The following is a 17,480-nucleotide window of genomic DNA, read 5'->3' as shown; positions in this document are numbered from 1 at the left end:
TCGCAAACGTATGTCCTGTTATTCTGGCCCCAATTTCTCGAAACTTCTTAAGTCCCTTATAACAGGATTAAGCTAATCTCACTATTTTTGTTGTTCTATAAAATGTGTTATATTTACTTCTTCAAGAATTTTTAGAAATTATTTAGGAATAATCTGTATGATTATCAGAATAAACCATTTTTCATTTATCAAAATTAATTTTCAGTATGTATTTTGGCTGTTTGAAATAAGGGACATAAGCCTGTTAAGCTTAAGAAGTTTCGAGAAATTGGGGCCAGAAGTGCTTCCATCTAGTATGTTAAAGTGGTCTAAGGGAAGCAAGCCATTGTATTGTACAACCATAATCAGTCAACAATGCTTTAAGTATTCATTTTAATGATGACCAAGTTATTTTGTCATTTGATAGCTAACTGCCTGTTTGATAAATAGTGGACATAACCATTAATTTATAGGATCCCTTAATGCCCAAAACCAACACGGAACCAATTATAGATTTGAAATCACGCATCAAGCTAAAATTTGAGCTTAATAATAATTATGTATTTCGTTGATTTGACAGCAGATGGCAAATGACCAAACCAACCATCCAAGGATTCTTATTAATCATAACAATCATTGTTACGAGCAGCGCAATCATTTTTCAGTTAGTTTGAGACTATGAGCATGCCCGCGCCAATTGGCTGAATAATAGCTTGACCCGCCGTGACCCTATTTAATACCAGTGACTGTTACAATGTCCCGAGATAAGTTTAAATCAACAAATAACCAAGATCACAAATTCATTATTTATTTCCATACAAGAATACATCAACATTTTTATTACAATCATTCACGTTAATCTGGCATTAAAAATTTAAGAGTGTCCATTGAATGAATAAGTGATAAAACTGCAATAAAAACTTACATGTGATTATAGATACAAAATACAACTCCCAAATCCAGGAAGATACGAGGAAAGAAAGACACAGAACATTTTGACAAAACATTAATAACGCGCATAGGTTACTATGTTCTACATTAAAACTATAATTGTATTTACAAGTTTTACTTAAAATATAAAAATAATTTATCATACACCCTTCCCTTAATGATAATGCATGACAGAAAACTGAGAAAAATGGCTCCTCACAAATATGCATAACCGATGAACTTCCATATCAAGTCTCTTGATAGCGAGGAAAGTGTCAGAAAAGTTAGAAAATGAAGTAAACAGGTTTGTCAAAGAAGGAAAAACAAGAGATGTTTGTCAAACATTATGCCCCCTGAGCGCCAAGTTGCCAGAAATATTTGGACAATTGAATGAAATATGCATGGACTGAAATGACAGCTGATTTGTCATTGGATGCATATGAGGCAGGTCATCTACTTATGATAACTTAAGAAGGCAAATAAATGCCCAACTAAAATAGTAACATAAAAGAAAATCATTTCTATACAAACATTTATACATCAATCCCAATCATCTGTGCATGCATTAAAAAAATATGGACAATCAGAAAACCTTTTTTCAGCTTACAGTCACACTGACCTTGACCTTTGACCCACTGACCTCAAAATCAATAGGGTTCATCTGCTGGTCATGACCAATAAGCCTACCTAGTATGAGGTCCCTGGGTCAAAGCGTTCTCAAGTTATTGATCGGAAACCGTTTTTCATGTAAAGGTCACACTGACCTTGACCTTTGACCCACTGACCTCAAAATCAATAGGGTTCATCTGCTGGTCATGACCAATACACCTACCAAGTATGAGGTCCCTGGGTCAAAGCGTTCTCAAGTTATTGATCGGAAACCGTTTTTCATGTAAAGGTCACACTGACCTTGACCTTTGACCCACTGACCTCAAAATCAATAGGGTTCATCTGCTGGTCATGACCAATAAGCCTACCTAGTATGAGGTCCCTGGGTCAAAGCGTTCTCAAGTTATTGATCGGAAACCGTTTTTCATGTTAAGGTCACACTGACCTTGACCTTTGACCTCAAAATCAATAGGGTTCATCTGCTGGTCATGACCAATACACCTACCAAGTATGAGGTCCCTGGGTCAAAGCGTTCTCAAGTTATTGATCGGAAACCGTTTTTCATGTAAAGGTCACACTGACCTTGACCTTTGACCCACTGACCTCAAAATCAATAGGGTTCATCTGCTGGTCATGACCAATAAGCCTACCTAGTATGAGGTCCCTGGGTCAAAGCGTTCTCAAGTTATTGATCGGAAACCGTTTTTCATGTTAAGGTCACACTGACCTTGACCTTTGACCCACTGACCTCAAAATCAATAGGGTTCATCTGCTGGTCATGACCAATACACCTACCAAGTATGAGGTTCCTGGGTCAAAGCGTTCTCAAGTTATTGATCGGAAACCGTTTTTCATGTAAAGGTCACACTGACCTTGACCTTTGACCCACTGACCTCAAAATCAATAGGGTTCATCTGCTGGTGATGACCAATACACATACCAAGTATGAGGTCCCTCGGTCAAAGCGTTCTCAAGTTATTGATCAGAAACCATTTGGTATTCCGACCGACCGACCGACAGACAGACAGACCGACCGACCGACCGACCGACATGTGCAAAACAATATACCCCACTTTTTTCAAAAGGGGGCATAATAAAAAGAAAAAATGCACACACACACACCACTAAGTAGATTAACATGGTAACATGCATAGTGTCAATATCAAATGCATACTGAAAACCTTTGTTTTTCTTAAAGATTATGGTGCCATTCTTAAAAATATATTATGTACTAGCATGATCTGAGAAACAGGTCAATATCAAAATTAACACTGCTTTGTCTGACCTTTAACTCTTAATTTTCCCTTCAACTAAATCCTTATTCCTTTAAACAAGAATCTGAAAAGATATTTTACCTACAGGGACGTCATTTACCAGGCAGCTAAAGGGCTGAAACTAGTTTGGTGATGGGTTTGGGTGGTGCTTAAGACCCCCCAAATAGAGGTCAAAGTGGGTGAAGCACCATGCCAAGGAAGCAAAAATGGCTTTTTAGAAGCCCTTATCAGGCTAATTTCAAATTAAATGGGAGTGTCAATACTAACAACCAATAAAGCAGCAACCCATTTTTTAAACATCAGCGAAAAAAATAATAATGGGGGGTCATGATTAGACAAATCCCATTCCTGCTACATTCACTGTAACAAAAATTAATTTCTTTTTAATGCCAAGTATACTGAATCACGAAAGCCATACAATTTCCTACATTGTCATGTTGGAAGAAAATGAGTCTTAAAATTAATCAGCAAATCAATTATCACATCAATTTTAGCTAAGAACAAATGTTTCAACCAACATTGTTACCAGCCAACACTGTCTGAGTATCATGCAGACATAAAGCTTTCAGCATCCTGGTTCCTGGACCGTAGTCTAGAATCTGTCCTGAAGTGGGGTGACATCGGGGCGGTGAGGGGCTTGATGCTTGGCCTGATGGGGACACCCTTGTAGTGTTTCACGGGCTCGGCATGGTGGACCGCCTCCCGTCGGAGCCTCTCATTCTCTGCCTGCTCTTCAGCCTCGCGTGCGCGCTCCTCCTGCAGTCGGATATTATCCAGATCGTCCTGTCGCTGCTTGCGGCTCATCTCATAAGCTTCTCGCTTCACGATCCTCTTGGCCGTGTTTAGCTCAAATTCACTGATCTCTGGAAAACAGTGTTGAAATGGACTTGTTAATAATGTTGAATTTGATTCATACCACAAACAGTGGTAAGAATAGTTTATTTTTTAAGTGATACAGAATGAATAAATTTAAGACCATTTGAACCATTGCAAATATACTTAATATGTTTAAAACATTTTTTATACTAAAACCGAAAAATGTGGCCCAGCAAATATTAATATTGAATATGGTATATACCTTTTCAAACAATGAGAATTTAAATTAACAACTAGCTTTCTGATAAATTGTAGTTCAATCGCTCACAAAGCACATCTTAAAGAATTGCAACATTGTAAACCTATTTGGATAAATCAATATTTCGTACCCCTGTTTTCAGTACCTGTGGCTGGCCTGTTTTCCTTTTGTGGTTTCCAGGGCTCTTGTTCAAGGACTGTGGGGCTGCGCGCTCGGAACCTCAGCCTCTCCTTTGCCTCTTGCTTTTCATCTTCCATCTTAAATGTATAAATAATGTCATTATGAATATTCTCTATCAAATGAATTTCTTCATGTGAAAACAGCTACCATGGTCATCAAAATAGTTTGCTCCTGTATGAAATCTTTCTAACAATGTTCTATGTCAATGTCAATTCTATCCTCTTGCTGTACAATTTATAACATGTTATTTTCATTTTACCTGAAAAAATAGACTCAAATTAAGAAGCTCCAAGCAACAAACAAGCCATGAACATGTACCTTTTTATTCCACTCCTCAACCTTGCGAGCCCCACGATTGTCGGTGTCAAGGTTAAAGGGGCATGCTTTCGTCAGGGGCATCTTCTTCTTGGGGGGCAGGTTGGGTTCGTGATCCGGTAGGGGCTGGGCATGGAACTGTCGGTTCTGTACAAAATAGAAATACATAGTTTGATACACAATTGTTCTATAATGATTCATGCTATAAAACTATTAAAGGGTCATAATACAGTTTACACTTAATGGATGCAAAAAAACTTACAAAACATATTTTTAATGCACTACCGCATTTATTTTCTGAACTATACCTGTCAGATATTGGACGCTAGGCAAAAATATGTAATCAACTTTAAAAAATGCACTGTTACTCCCAGATAAGATTTACCACAATTAATAGTAGTTTTAATATTTCAAAAAGGTTGAATAAATGTAGAAAACAATGGTTCTTATGAAGGATACCGAGTTAAAATTGAAAGAAATGAGCATAAAACACAGTATTTCTACCTTATGAGACTATAGTAGAACACAGTAAATCTTTTAGCATTCACCAATCATTTAATATTTTTGCGCTTTCTGCTATTAAATACACGGTTACAATCTTGTTATTAGTAACTAATATTTTCCATAAATGCATTATTTAGTGAGTAGTTTAAGGTTTATCACTCAAAAATGATGTTTATCATACATGTGTATGCATTAATTTGAATAAGAGTCACTTTGATGATCAAAGCAAAATGAAAGCATATGATTCATGAACAGATAAAAATATTCGCGATATTTTAACTGAGGAATTTGTGACCGCAAAGCTATTAATTGAAAATCCATTTGAAAAAGTTAATATTTTTTAACTTGTTTAAACCTTCTTTTTTTGGATCTATCAAGTGTAAATCTACCTAGTGCCCCTTAAAAACACCTTGACATGTTTGCAGCAAAATATCCCTCTGACAAGTTTCTCCTTCAAAATGCATCTTAACTCCAAAACCGCAAAACTTATTTCATAGCAACATCTATCGTACAATGGGACAATTGTACAGAACTTTGTTATCTGTAACACCGTGGTAAACAGCATACCGGGTAATTGTTAACTTTTAAGCGTGAAATATTTTATTTTATTTAAATATTAACAAATTCAGCTGAAACAGTTGTCTCATACTAATATTTTGTAAGAAATACAGCAGATCACAAGTGTATCCATTAAGCTTCCAGAACACTAACGTTTAAAAAGTTGGGAACGATGACAATAACAACGTTGTTATCATAAACAAATTTCTGAACAACTGGCCCATTATGTTGCTCTTTCAGGATATGTTGAGTGCCACTAACCTTATTTTCCTCTTCCAGTATCTGTTCCATCTTGCGGGCACGGACTTCAGCCCTTTTCTTCTCTCGTTCCTCAAAGCCAAATGGTTCGGGCTCGGTTATCTTGTGGTTCAGCTGGGGCTGGAACGGGAGCCCGTAATGGGGCACCTGGCGTGACCGCAGCACAGGCTTGTCTGATTCCTGCTGAGAGAGAATTGGTATACATGTATGAAATAATATAACCAACATGCATCTCAGCACAAAATGGATTTAAGAAACGAATACCTAAAACTGTTACAAAATCATAATGTCATCATCATTGTTTATATTTTCTATGTAACCTTTGTGTGAAATGTCATCATCATTGTTTATATTTTCTATGTAACCTTTGTTTTTTAAGATTACCAATGTATTTGGTATCATTTTCAAAAAATTCACAACAATAGTCTGACTACAGCAGCTATCTGTAAGCATAATATAAAAGATCATTTACAGCAAATATACAAGTCTACAGCCCATCATGAAAGCATACTCCAGTTATTTTAGCTACCATATTTTCCCATCTCAAATAAGCAAACAATATAATATAGGAAATTCCAGCAATGGTAGAGCACTCACAGTTGGTTCCTCGACTATAGGTAACCTTGCCCGGTGTTTGAGAGCAAAGGCAGGCGACTCTGGGGCAGTTAGGGGCAGTCTCTTCGGCTCCTTTACTCCCTACAATATAAACAAGACACCCATGTAACGCTGTATAACATATTTTATGACAATTGTTTTATTAATTCACCCTAAACTTTCCCTTTTGTAAGTTGGAATAGAGTTAAGCTTACTAAGGATCCAGCCACAGCACTGTTAAAGTGTTTATTCTTATAAACCCTTTTTTCCTTCCTTGGAAGACACTATAAAGTTTATTCCAACGAAAATATTTATCATTCATAACAAGTGGTTGAAATTATAACATGCAAGCAAGCTTCATCCCTGGCTAAAAGTTTTGACATTCTTACTGAAAATTTGTATTTTACATATTGCTATAAGTTCTAAAACCAAACATTGTTGTAAAAAACTTGGTTAGATAATTCAAAGACTTCAGAATCCTTGACTGAAATGGTTAGTGAACATTAATAACCTAAACTAAAGCTGTCAGCTGAGTGACGAATACTTGGCACAGAAATAATCACAGATTTCTTTGAGAAGGGGCCATAACTCAAGCAAATATTGTTGAATTGAAACTAATGGACATGTGATTGCCAAAATATTTTTTGTTTGAGTATAATTATAAAAGAACAAACATACCACAGGGCCATCTAGGATCTTCTTGTTCAGCGGTTTAGCATGAAACTCATAATGCTCTTCCTGGTGTTTGTCATCGCGGTGCAGGGCCCGGTTGTTGTGTGAGAGGTGGAACTCCTCAGGAACTGTGGGTGCCTTGCTGGAAACCTTCCGGATACCCGTGCTGGGGTTCTTGAAGATCCTTTGGTTCATTGGGTGAGCCTTGAACTGATGCCTACACAACATCATGAATGATTTGTAATGTTATAGACAAACGCAAAAATTTAATTCTATTTATATTCTTTACCATAAGATGAATAAAATTATACAAGGAAATGAGAATGTTGATTTTCATCACTGAGTTTTTACAAATTAGACCATACAAAATGAAGTACCTAAGTCAGGACTTTGGGACAAACATATTATCAAATAACATAAAGTAATGTAGAGACTTTCCAACATACATACACAACATAGGCATATAAAAAAATCTAATTTATTTGCTAGCAATAACATGGTTAAGACTTTCATAGCACTGACTGTTAAAATGCCTCTATTCATAGTATCAAGTCACATCAGATGATCTCAAACTCAATACTCCCGAGACAATACCTGACATTCCAACACTGTTGTTGAGAAAGGGCATTTCCATTTAAACATATTACCCTTGGGGGAAGGCACTTCTAAATGATACAACCATCCTACTGAAGCAACTTTACACTTTTTGGGTCCAAATTAGGGAAAAAGACTTATATCATGAAAATAATTGACCTTCCCCCATGGGTTTTATGCTTTACTGGAATAGCCCTTACATAAATGTTTTGCGCTTACTTGTGCATCTCCTCTAGCTCCTGTCTCTCCTCATCCTCTCTGCTGGGGGCTGTCACTGGGCGGGACCGGGTGCGCGTCTCAAACTGGGGCGTCTTGGGCACAGTGATCCCATGGGGTGGAGACCGGGAACGGCCACGCTTCTCATTAGTGGGGCCAGCTGGTAAAGATTTTAGATAAAAACCATTTATATTGCAAAGGAAGTATTAAACTCTTCTTGACCTAGGTTATTAATACTGAACATTATTCTTAGAACAAGTACAAGACACTGAGTCAAGTTGTCATACCTGTCAATAGCTTTTAAAACAATAGTTTCTGTTTTCATGCTTATTTTTGCTAATTCCTGCCAATAGCAGCAAAACAAAAAGCTTAATATTCGCAAAATCAGTAAAAATATCCAGTGCATGTTACAAAAACATATGATCTATTTTTAATTTTAAAAAGCATTTTTCCACCAGTGAATCTATTCGTGTAAATCCCATGAACCCTAAAACCAATTCTATTCTATTTTTACCTTTTGGTTTGGACCGGAAGCGGTCAGGGGTTTTGGCGAAATTTGCCAGTCTCTGGGCCATAGACTCATATTTCTCTGCTTGTTTTTCCTCCAGATCTGGCAATTTCCTCTTCCTCTGGCTTGACAGCTTGAAAGGCTCCGGTATAGTTGGGCCAGACTTCATTGGTCCAGCCTGGTCAAGAAAAAGTTAGGTATCATATGGAAGTTGATATTCTTGATAAATATTTGACTTGGTTTGAAATTATTTCCCCATTTTTCAAAATTTGTAATAATAGAATCATACAGGAAAATGATAAGCATGAACTCTTCAAATCCAGCTTCATCAGTCCAAAAACAACCTAACTGCAAATAACAAGACAATTGCCATACATTTGTAAATTATGTGTTAGGAGGACCTTAAACCAGATATTAAATAAAATGTACTTGTTTGCCAGTATCTGATCTGAGGCCGCTGGCAAAGTCCTTCACATCCCCGTCACCTCTAGTCTCCATGGCATGCGTCTTGATACGGGAATCCGTCTCAAATTTGAACTCCTCCGTCCTTGTGAGATGTTTCACCTGCAGAAGATTGATTTAAAAAATGTAAAACCACCCATGCAAATTTTGAAAAATAGCTGTTAGATTTTACATGGATGCACAATTTTACTCCATAGATATTTTAGATATTAATTATTAATGCTGTTCCTGTACATTTTTTGTTTAATTTTATGCAGATGTTATTTCATTCTTCAAAAAAATGCATGTGTGACGTTTCTCGAAAATATCATGTTCTTTATGGGTTGGATTATTTTTTGCTGAGGGAAACAGGCACTAAAATGCAACTTCAAACGCAAAAATCAGACCTGTACAGGTCCAACTGGGCCTTTTCCAGCAAGTGCTGCACGGCAGCTTTCCTCGTTGATCTTGCGTTTCTTTGCCAGCTCCTTCCTGTAGTAGGCAATCTTCTCCAACTCGAGCTGCTCCGAGTTCTTCACTGTCCCCTGTGGCTGAACATTCATGGGCTTCCTCCTGAGAAGACATAAAATGAAATATACTACGTAAAAAATACACTGCATGTATTTAATGATTTTACCAAAGATATAGAGTTTCATGTCATGTACTGTATATATTTTAACCTTGTTGTTTTGTTATTAATTTTGTCAAGTTCAGGATCCAAAGTTTTATTGTTTTCCAAGTTTTGAAAGTCTGACTGATCTGATAAAAATCTCAATTAATCAACAGGGTGATGCTTAAATTCAGACAATGATAAGGTTTAACCCAGGGTGCCCATGCTGGTCTCCGCAAGGTCAGAAGGTTGCTTCCAAAAAAGGGCAGGGTGTAGAACCCTTCCATATCTCTTTAGCTAAAACCCTGAACAATGAAACAGTTTCAAGACATTATGACTAAGACTAAGAATGCTAGTATGGGGAGAATGCTCATGCTCACCACCTTATTATTTAAGGGATGTGATTGACCTGACATCTGAAGCGCTGAAACCATTTCAGCCAGGGGTTTGGGGGCTTCTTTCGGCCTCTGATGGGGTGAAGCTCCCTACCCAGGGGTAAAACTGGCTTTTACGAACCAACTTTGAGGGCTCTCCTTGATTCAAATTTGGGAAGAACCATAGGATCCACAGACAAATCACATTCCTGTGGTCATATTATCATCGAAAATTAAGTTACATGCAAATTCTTAAATAAAGGCTTACTTCATAACTGTAGGTGTTGTGGGTATGGTCATGCCACCCGTCTTATGTTTTTCTTGACTGCTGGCCGACCCTGCCCTTCTGTCCCCAGAAAGCCCACGGGTATGTGCCTTCTTGGTTGTGGAGTCCATGGACTGGTTTCGGGTGGTGTGGGTGTTAAAGGTGTTACTCCGCTGGAGGCCCGTGGTACGCCCGGGCGCTCTACCCCTTTCAGTGCTCTCTGTCCTTGGTTTCTTTTGGGACTCAGACCTGAAATGATGACCTAACTGTTATACAAGTAGCACCTTCAATCAAAGTGGAGTTCAAAACTTTTAAGTTTTAAATTTTTAGACATATAAAAGGTACTGAGATTTAATAATATTTCTTTCTGCCAATTAACGTAGCATTTCACAAGATTTTGTTGCACCTGTTTACAATGATCCTGGGCATTTTATCAGTAGCGATATAACTGAAGGAAATGTTAAGGCCAGCATACTCAGATGCAGGACCTGTAGAAATGTTTACCTGTCCAGGGAGCGATACTGGCGTTTCGTTGCTGGTTTATTATCCATCTCTCCCGCTTCTTTTTGTACTTCACTGCAGCTATGATATAACACAATGTATTGCAAAGTTGTAATCAAGAAAATTCCTCTTTACTTTAGATTATATAGATTTGATATTACAAATCTATTAAAGGCTGTATATATATCCCTCTGTGCTGTTCAGACTACTGTTGTTTTAAATGAAATGCAAACAAGAGATAACAATATTAAAACTTACAACAGTAGTTCAGTTTTTTTCAACGCATTATCAGCATTAATTGGGAAAACGCACGGCCTTTTGATTTTGGGAAAATGCTTCAAATTTGAATTTTTTTTATAAGTGTTTGGCCTGAATTATTCAAGCTCATTTAAGAAAGTTAATATTCAATTAACAAACAATAGAAACAATCCAACTATTATAACATCAGCACTAACAACCATTCCTATAAAGGGACTGGCTCATGGATTGTAAAATCTTTTTCTGCGATAACAATAAAGTGAAAATTTCCAGATGAAAAGCCAGGAAAATTTATACTTGTGCAAAAACATGAGCAAGTCCCTCAATATTAAAAACATTTTTTATTCTCTTTTTTATTAATATTTTTTTGAAACGTGTCTATAAATTGGGAAAAATTCCCTTTTTATCAAATATTAATTGAATTGTAGCCTAATTACAGCCTCTGCTAAAGAAGGTAGGTTAAAAGCCCTGGTTACGGGTGTTATACCTTTTCTGCTGTTTAGTTGCAGTTGTTTTCTTTCGCCACTCATCCAGGTTTGTACAAAGGTTCTTTGGCTTTTCATTTTGTTTAACCAATTTTTCTGAAGAGAAAACATTACCACATCAGTTTATAACTCTCCATTTTTTTGAATGAATACATTACATATCTTATTTTGAAATTAATGCTTAAACACACCTGTAGGAAGGAAATTGACAAAACAATAATTTAAATTATGTCCAATATAATAATGCTCAGATTGTAAATTTTGCAGTAGTCTTTTTGAATAGATGATGAACCACAACCCAATTTAGGTGATGAAATTAAAACCTGCAAATCAACACGAATAAAAATGAAATTTCAATGATCCCATTTCTTTACATAATTTTTCTAAGCATTTTTAGTATGATTAATTGAATGAACGAAATGGTTCGTCTGCGCAAAATCATTGAATCGGCTATGTATGGTTTAAGAGTGAAATACTTGAAACAAGAGCTGTCACAGTATGTGACGAATGCCCCCGAATGTGACATTGACCTACGAACAAGGCCAGTACATGAAAAGTTGATCTTGCCTTTATGTGTCAAATACATATGGCAAGTTATTTTAAATTTCCTCTGAACATAAAAAAATACCACCCATACTTGACAACCTACACTGTTATGTCCTTATATTCAGAATTCCCTTGTAAATAAACACTTAGTGTATCTTTCACCTTAGAGGTAGGGACATGGGTCTTGCACAGGACACGTCGTCTTCGTATGTGGAACACATGTAGCAAGTTATTTTAAAATCTGTCCTTACAAGGGAAAGTTACAGCCCGGACACGACAACCTATACCCTATGTCCTTGTATGCAGCACTCCATTGTGAATAAACACTAAGTGTGACCTTGACCTTTGAGGTAGGGACACGGGTCTTGCACGCGACACGTCGTCTTGGTATGTGAAACACATGTGGCAAGTTATTTTAAAATCTGTCCATACAAGGGAAAGTTACACCACGGACACGACAACCTACACTCTATGTCCTTATATGCAGCACTCCATTGTGAATAAACACTATGTGTGACCTTGACCTTTGAGGTAGGGACACGGGTCTTACACGCGACACGTCGTCTTTGTATGTGGAACACATGTGGCAAGTTATTTTAAAATCTGTCCATACAAGAGAAAGTTACAGCCCGGACACGACAACCTATACTCTATGTCCTTATATGCAGCACTCCATTGTGAATAAACACTAAGTGTGACCTTGACCTTTGAGGTAGGGACACGGGTTTTGCACGCAACACGTCATCTTGGTATATGGAACACATGTGGCAAGTTATTTTAAAATCTGTCCATACAAGGGAAAGTTACAGCCCGGACACGACAACCTATACTCTCCTTATATGCAGCACTCCATTGTAAATAAACACTAAGTGTGACCTTGACCTTTGAGGTAGGGACATGGGTCTTGCAGGCGACACATCGTCTTGGTATGTGGAACACATGTGGCAAGTTATTTTAAAATCTGTCCATACAAGAGAAAGTAACAGCCCGGACATGACAACCTATACTCTATGTCCTTATATGCAGCACTCCATTGTGAATAAACACTAAGTGTGACCTTGACCTTTGAGGTAGGGACACGGGTCTTGCACGCGACATGTCATCTTGGTATGTGGTACACATGTGGCAAGTTATTTTAAAATCTGTCCATACAAGGGAAAGTTACAGCCCGGACACGACAACCTATACTCTATGCTTATATGCAGCACTCCATGGTGAATAAACACTAAGTGTGACCTTGACCTTTGAGGTAGGGACACGGGTTTTGCACGTGACACGTCGTCTTGGTATGTGGTACACATGTGGCAAGTTATTTTAAAATCTGTCCATACAAGAGAAAGTTACAGCCTGGACACGACAACCTATACTCTATGTCCTTATATGCAGCACTCCATTACGAATAAACACTAAGTGTGACCTTGACCTTTGAGGTAGGGACACGGGTCTTGCACGCCACACGTCGTCTTGGTATGTGGAACACATGTGGCAAGTTATTTTAAAATCTGTCCATACAAGGGAAAGTTACAGAGCCGGACGGACGGACGGTGCGATTTTAATATGCCCACCTTTGGGGGCATAAAAAAGAACAACAAGAACAAAAAGTCTTATGGCCTTGTTTGTTTAACACAGAGACAAATTATACTAAAAACATGTATGAAGTACTGTACATGTACACTTTAAGAACTGTACATTTTATAAAAAAAATCATTTTTTGTATAATCATTAATGTCACTTTGTTTCATATTTATAACCATGAAGCTTGCGCTATTTTTTTGATACCTACCAACTGTATTTGGAGTAAGTCCCTTCCCTGCCCTGGTCACCCGTGGGCTACCAGTTGGCGTCTCTACATCTGAAATGTTCGAAAACATTAAACCATGTTCCTTTAAATGCGATGTACAGGTTTACAATAAATGAGAACTTTATCAAATATTGGTAGTACAGTATCGTCAAAGTGAAACTAAGTCACAGTTTAATATTACTAATTTAATTGATCTCATACTTAAGCCAATGAACTACCGTCAGGGTTTTTCCAGTCCTTTTTGTATATTTATAACCAAAAAAAGCTTGCATTATTTGCTGCAACCTACCAACTGTTTTTGGAGTCGGTCCCTTCCCTGCCCTGGTCACCCGCGGGCTATCAGTTGGCGTATGTACATCTGAAATGTTCAAACATATTGAACCATGTTCTACGAAATTGGATACCCTGGTCCATGTTTACAATAATGAGATATCAATTACTGGTAGTACTGTAATGTCAGAGTGAAACAAAGTGGCTGTTATTTCAAGTAATAAAGCCTATGAACAACAATTGAAAAAGGTTGATATTAGTTTCTGTTACCATTCAACTTGTTACTTTAAATAAATGCAAATGTAAGGAGATTGGATAATAAGAGTACTGATCCAACTAACCTTTCGACTGAATTTTACTGGCAACTACTTCTGGCGTGGGAACATCAACAGCATTTGATGCTGAAGAAAAGAAATACACATGTAAAATAATAAAATTACAAATGTATTGGGTATATTGTTACATGGATTATATTAATAGCATGAGAAAAGAGGTGCTTAAGGCATCAAAACACATAATTTTTTACTTAATGAGAAATGTTTTAAAAATATATATAAATATTTTAGTAAAGAACATGGATCCCTATACTGTTCCTATAATAAATAACTTATTCTCAATCTTTTTGGTCTTTTATTAAGCATTCTTGTTCATTTCTAGGCAAAAATTGAATTGCCAATTTAAGTCCATCAGAAAGACCCTGGCCCCAGTACCAACGTGGTTGAAGTTTTAGCACTTTGACCAAGCTGATGACTGCAATTGTTTCACAAAAAAAAGGTTGACAATTTTCCTTAAAAACAACAAAGACAAGATAAAATGTACATGAAAGACATCTAGAACCTTTGTTTAGTGGTGTCCGTGTCGAAGATCTGGTGACTCGCTTGACCTCACTTTGAGGAGTAGCAAACACATCACCTGTGTCTGTGCCGTTCAGACTGCCATCTATACCATCTTCCAAACACACTTGCTCTCCACTTTCATAGTCAAGTTCTGAAAACAAAAATCATACCATGGTTTTATTTGACTCAAAATAACTTTTATATATAAACATGTTTACCTTGTCCCTCAAACATTAATATTGACAAGGAATTTGTTAACTTTTTGTTGTTAACAAAAGTATAACTCAATAGGTTTAAGAATAATGAGCTTGTGTAAGTCCCTATAAATAATTTAAAGAGTCTTGACTTACGATGTCTTGTATTGGCAGACTATGGTTTCCATACCTACTGTTGTTAACCCAGTTGTGAATGCAATGCAGATATTCTATTCCTATCGCTCCTGATTTTTACAATATCAGAAGGTAGTTAAATTTCAAATTGACCAGACATTTTATAGACACTTTGGGTAAAAGTTACTTCAGGAAAAATTAAACACAAAATCTCATTTTACGCATGAAGGGACAAACAGGTGCTTGTCAGTGGAAGTGAGCTTTCGAGTTTTAAAAGCCCTAATATATATGTTTATATGTATTTGAACGACACAGTGAACCAACTTGAAAGCCAACATAGTCGAGGTAGTGAGTAAAGAGACTGATCACCACTACCTGTCCTGCCATCAAGAAGATGTACCGAGATAAGGGTTGAAACACCCAGTGACAGATTGGCACTAGGCTTAGAACAGTTTGTTACGCAGTACATCTGTATCCAAACATGCCTATCATGTATGTAACAAAACTTGTGTGTAAGCCCTTCAATGTCGAATGAGCCAGTAAACTTTAACAATCACATTTACACAAAAGGGAATGAAACCAAGTCATAGACTGCATTTGCAGAATTACATAAGAGCGCTCAAACCACTTTAATTAAAAAAAAGTAATCTGTAGCTCTGTAAAATGGATTACGTTCTAAATTAAACTTTAAGATTCATGCATTTAAGTTACAGTCTAGAGTTCAAGCATTACAGGAAAACATAAAAATATCCAAATGATGTTTCCCTGACCCTGAGCACCCGCAAGAGTCTGTGTCAACATCTGGTAGTCTCTGAATACTGATTATTTTGCCTAAGAGTGATCATTTGGTTGTTAAGTGGAAAGAACTAGTCTTATGGTAATAAGAGGAGGTGAACACATAAGCCACAATAATGCGCGTTTAGGGAACTTTTTTAACATTTGGATATTCATTTTGTTCCTAAACGCCACAAGTCGACTGATCCATATCAATGTAAAATATATATTCTTCAACTGAACAAGCATTACTCCACAATACTTATCACTTCACTTTTAAATAAAAACACAAAAGTTACACTTCAATTGCTTTAGACAATACCTTTTACTTATTACACTCAAGTGTTTAATGAAACACAAATAATTAGTTATCCATAGATCGACTTTTATCAATAAAGCAACGCCATTTTGAAACCATCTAGCAAGTGCCCGTTATCTTTCCGCTCAATATACTTAGTACTGGAATCTGTCATTCTTTGCTAGTAAAACAAAATGTGGGATATGGACGTGTAGAATCGCCAAATCAAAAATCGTAAAAGGCCCTGAAGCGTCTGTTTATATGGACTAGTGAACACATATACAGCTCACCTGCACTTACTTGACTCGTTTTTCTCCTTATCTAACGCCTATCTCTAAATTTTCCTATCACTTCTTTTTTTACCTGTAACCACCCATCGCATAAATGTAGAGTGGGACTGACTCAACATGCGCTGTAGATGTAGAAGAGAAGTCGTACCCATACAAACTCATACCACCATTACAAATTCATACCATATATTTGGAGGTGTCACTCAATTGTATACAGTTGAAGTAACCCAAATAAAGGTAAATTGTGAACGAAAAGGAAAGCTATCGACGAGACAACAATATAGTTTATTTCACTAATAGTTAACTAGTGTCAGATACATAACACAAGGGTTGGATTTTCCTTCAATTATTATTATTTTGATCACTTCATGAAGAAAGATGAATGATTTCATCTGTATGTTGGACGAGGTCTGATAATTTTCGTTTTCGTACAATTTGTTTGAACAGACTGCCCCATGATTAATATGGGTTTAAGCTTTCTTTCTTCGCATAATTTGTTACTAATTTAGCTTTAGTATAGATATCATCACTAATACTTTGTTAATCAGTCTGTGTTATAACTTTATGAGATATTTGGTTTGTTACTATGACATATATATATATATATATATGCACGAATAAATCTATCTATCTATCTATAAAATACACTTTTCGATTTATGTATTGTGGGTGGGGTAACAGAAATTTAAATTACCAAAGTATTTGTCGACATTTTCGTCCTCGCACGGTTGAGAAAAGTCGATGTATTGTGGGGCATTGAAATCCCATCCTCCGGAATCCATGACGAAACGAAAAAAGTGTTAATTCATATGTACATTTATAACTTTAAATCGTACACAATATTAGTATTTTAATCTACCCGCACAAACAAATAAACCAATGAACAACAGCCTTTTTTACACATCATAAATGTAACGCTCGTTTTCATTGGTTGAAAGTAATCTCTGCGTGCACTCATATCCGTTCGGTCAAATCATACATTCGTTCCATATGGATTGGGTTTATTATTATTATTATAATTATCAGTATTATCATTATTATTATTATTATTATTATTATTATTATTATTATTATTATTATTATTATTATTATTATTCATTATTCATTATTATTAAAATTATTATTATTATTAACAT

General features: G+C 36.5%; 1 protein-coding gene across 4 annotated transcripts; it reads right to left on the bottom strand.

Annotated features, from left to right (window-relative positions):
* Positions 1-773: 773 nt before the first annotated feature.
* On the bottom strand, positions 774-17,219 carry LOC128245107 (targeting protein for Xklp2 homolog). 4 transcript variants are annotated; one of them, XM_052963340.1, is made up of 18 exons: positions 17,039-17,219; positions 14,655-14,804; positions 14,159-14,218; positions 13,837-13,905; positions 13,530-13,598; positions 11,203-11,296; positions 10,461-10,538; positions 9,960-10,205; positions 9,115-9,280; positions 8,696-8,830; positions 8,273-8,444; positions 7,762-7,918; positions 6,955-7,165; positions 6,280-6,378; positions 5,686-5,865; positions 4,366-4,509; positions 3,998-4,124; positions 774-3,655 (listed from the first exon to the last, which is right to left on the bottom strand). In XM_052963340.1, exons 1-18 carry the CDS (start codon positions 17,124-17,126, stop codon positions 3,339-3,341), a joined length of 2,562 nt encoding a protein of 853 aa, XP_052819300.1. In that variant the 5' UTR covers positions 17,127-17,219; the 3' UTR covers positions 774-3,338. The 4 variants fall into 4 exon arrangements, with proteins under 4 accessions (XP_052819300.1, XP_052819302.1, XP_052819301.1 ...); XM_052963342.1 differs by having other exon boundaries at positions 4,013-4,124; XM_052963341.1 differs by having other exon boundaries at positions 5,686-5,862.
* Positions 17,220-17,480: the final 261 nt, after the last annotated feature.

This window comes from Mya arenaria, chromosome 8 (assembly GCF_026914265.1).
Source record: "Mya arenaria isolate MELC-2E11 chromosome 8, ASM2691426v1".
NCBI classification, from domain to species: Eukaryota; Metazoa; Mollusca; class Bivalvia; order Myida; family Myidae; genus Mya; species Mya arenaria.
The sequence above is the reverse complement of the archived record's forward strand: the minus strand, read 5'-3'. Positions and strand labels throughout refer to the sequence as shown.

What these genes read in the sequence shown, in the direction of transcription:
- LOC128245107 (XM_052963340.1), bottom strand. Translation starts at nt 17,126, where the DNA reads ATGGATTCCGGAGGATGGGATTTCAATGCCCCACAATACATCGACTTT. An exon ending in CAGTATCGCTCCCTGGACAG is followed by an intron (nt 10,206 to 10,460) that starts GTAAACATTTCT and finishes TCATCATTTCAG; the next exon opens with GTCTGAGTCCCAAAAGAAAC. An exon ending in GATCAGATACTGGCAAACAA is followed by an intron (nt 8,445 to 8,695) that starts GTACATTTTATT and finishes TTTCTTGACCAG; the next exon opens with GCTGGACCAATGAAGTCTGG.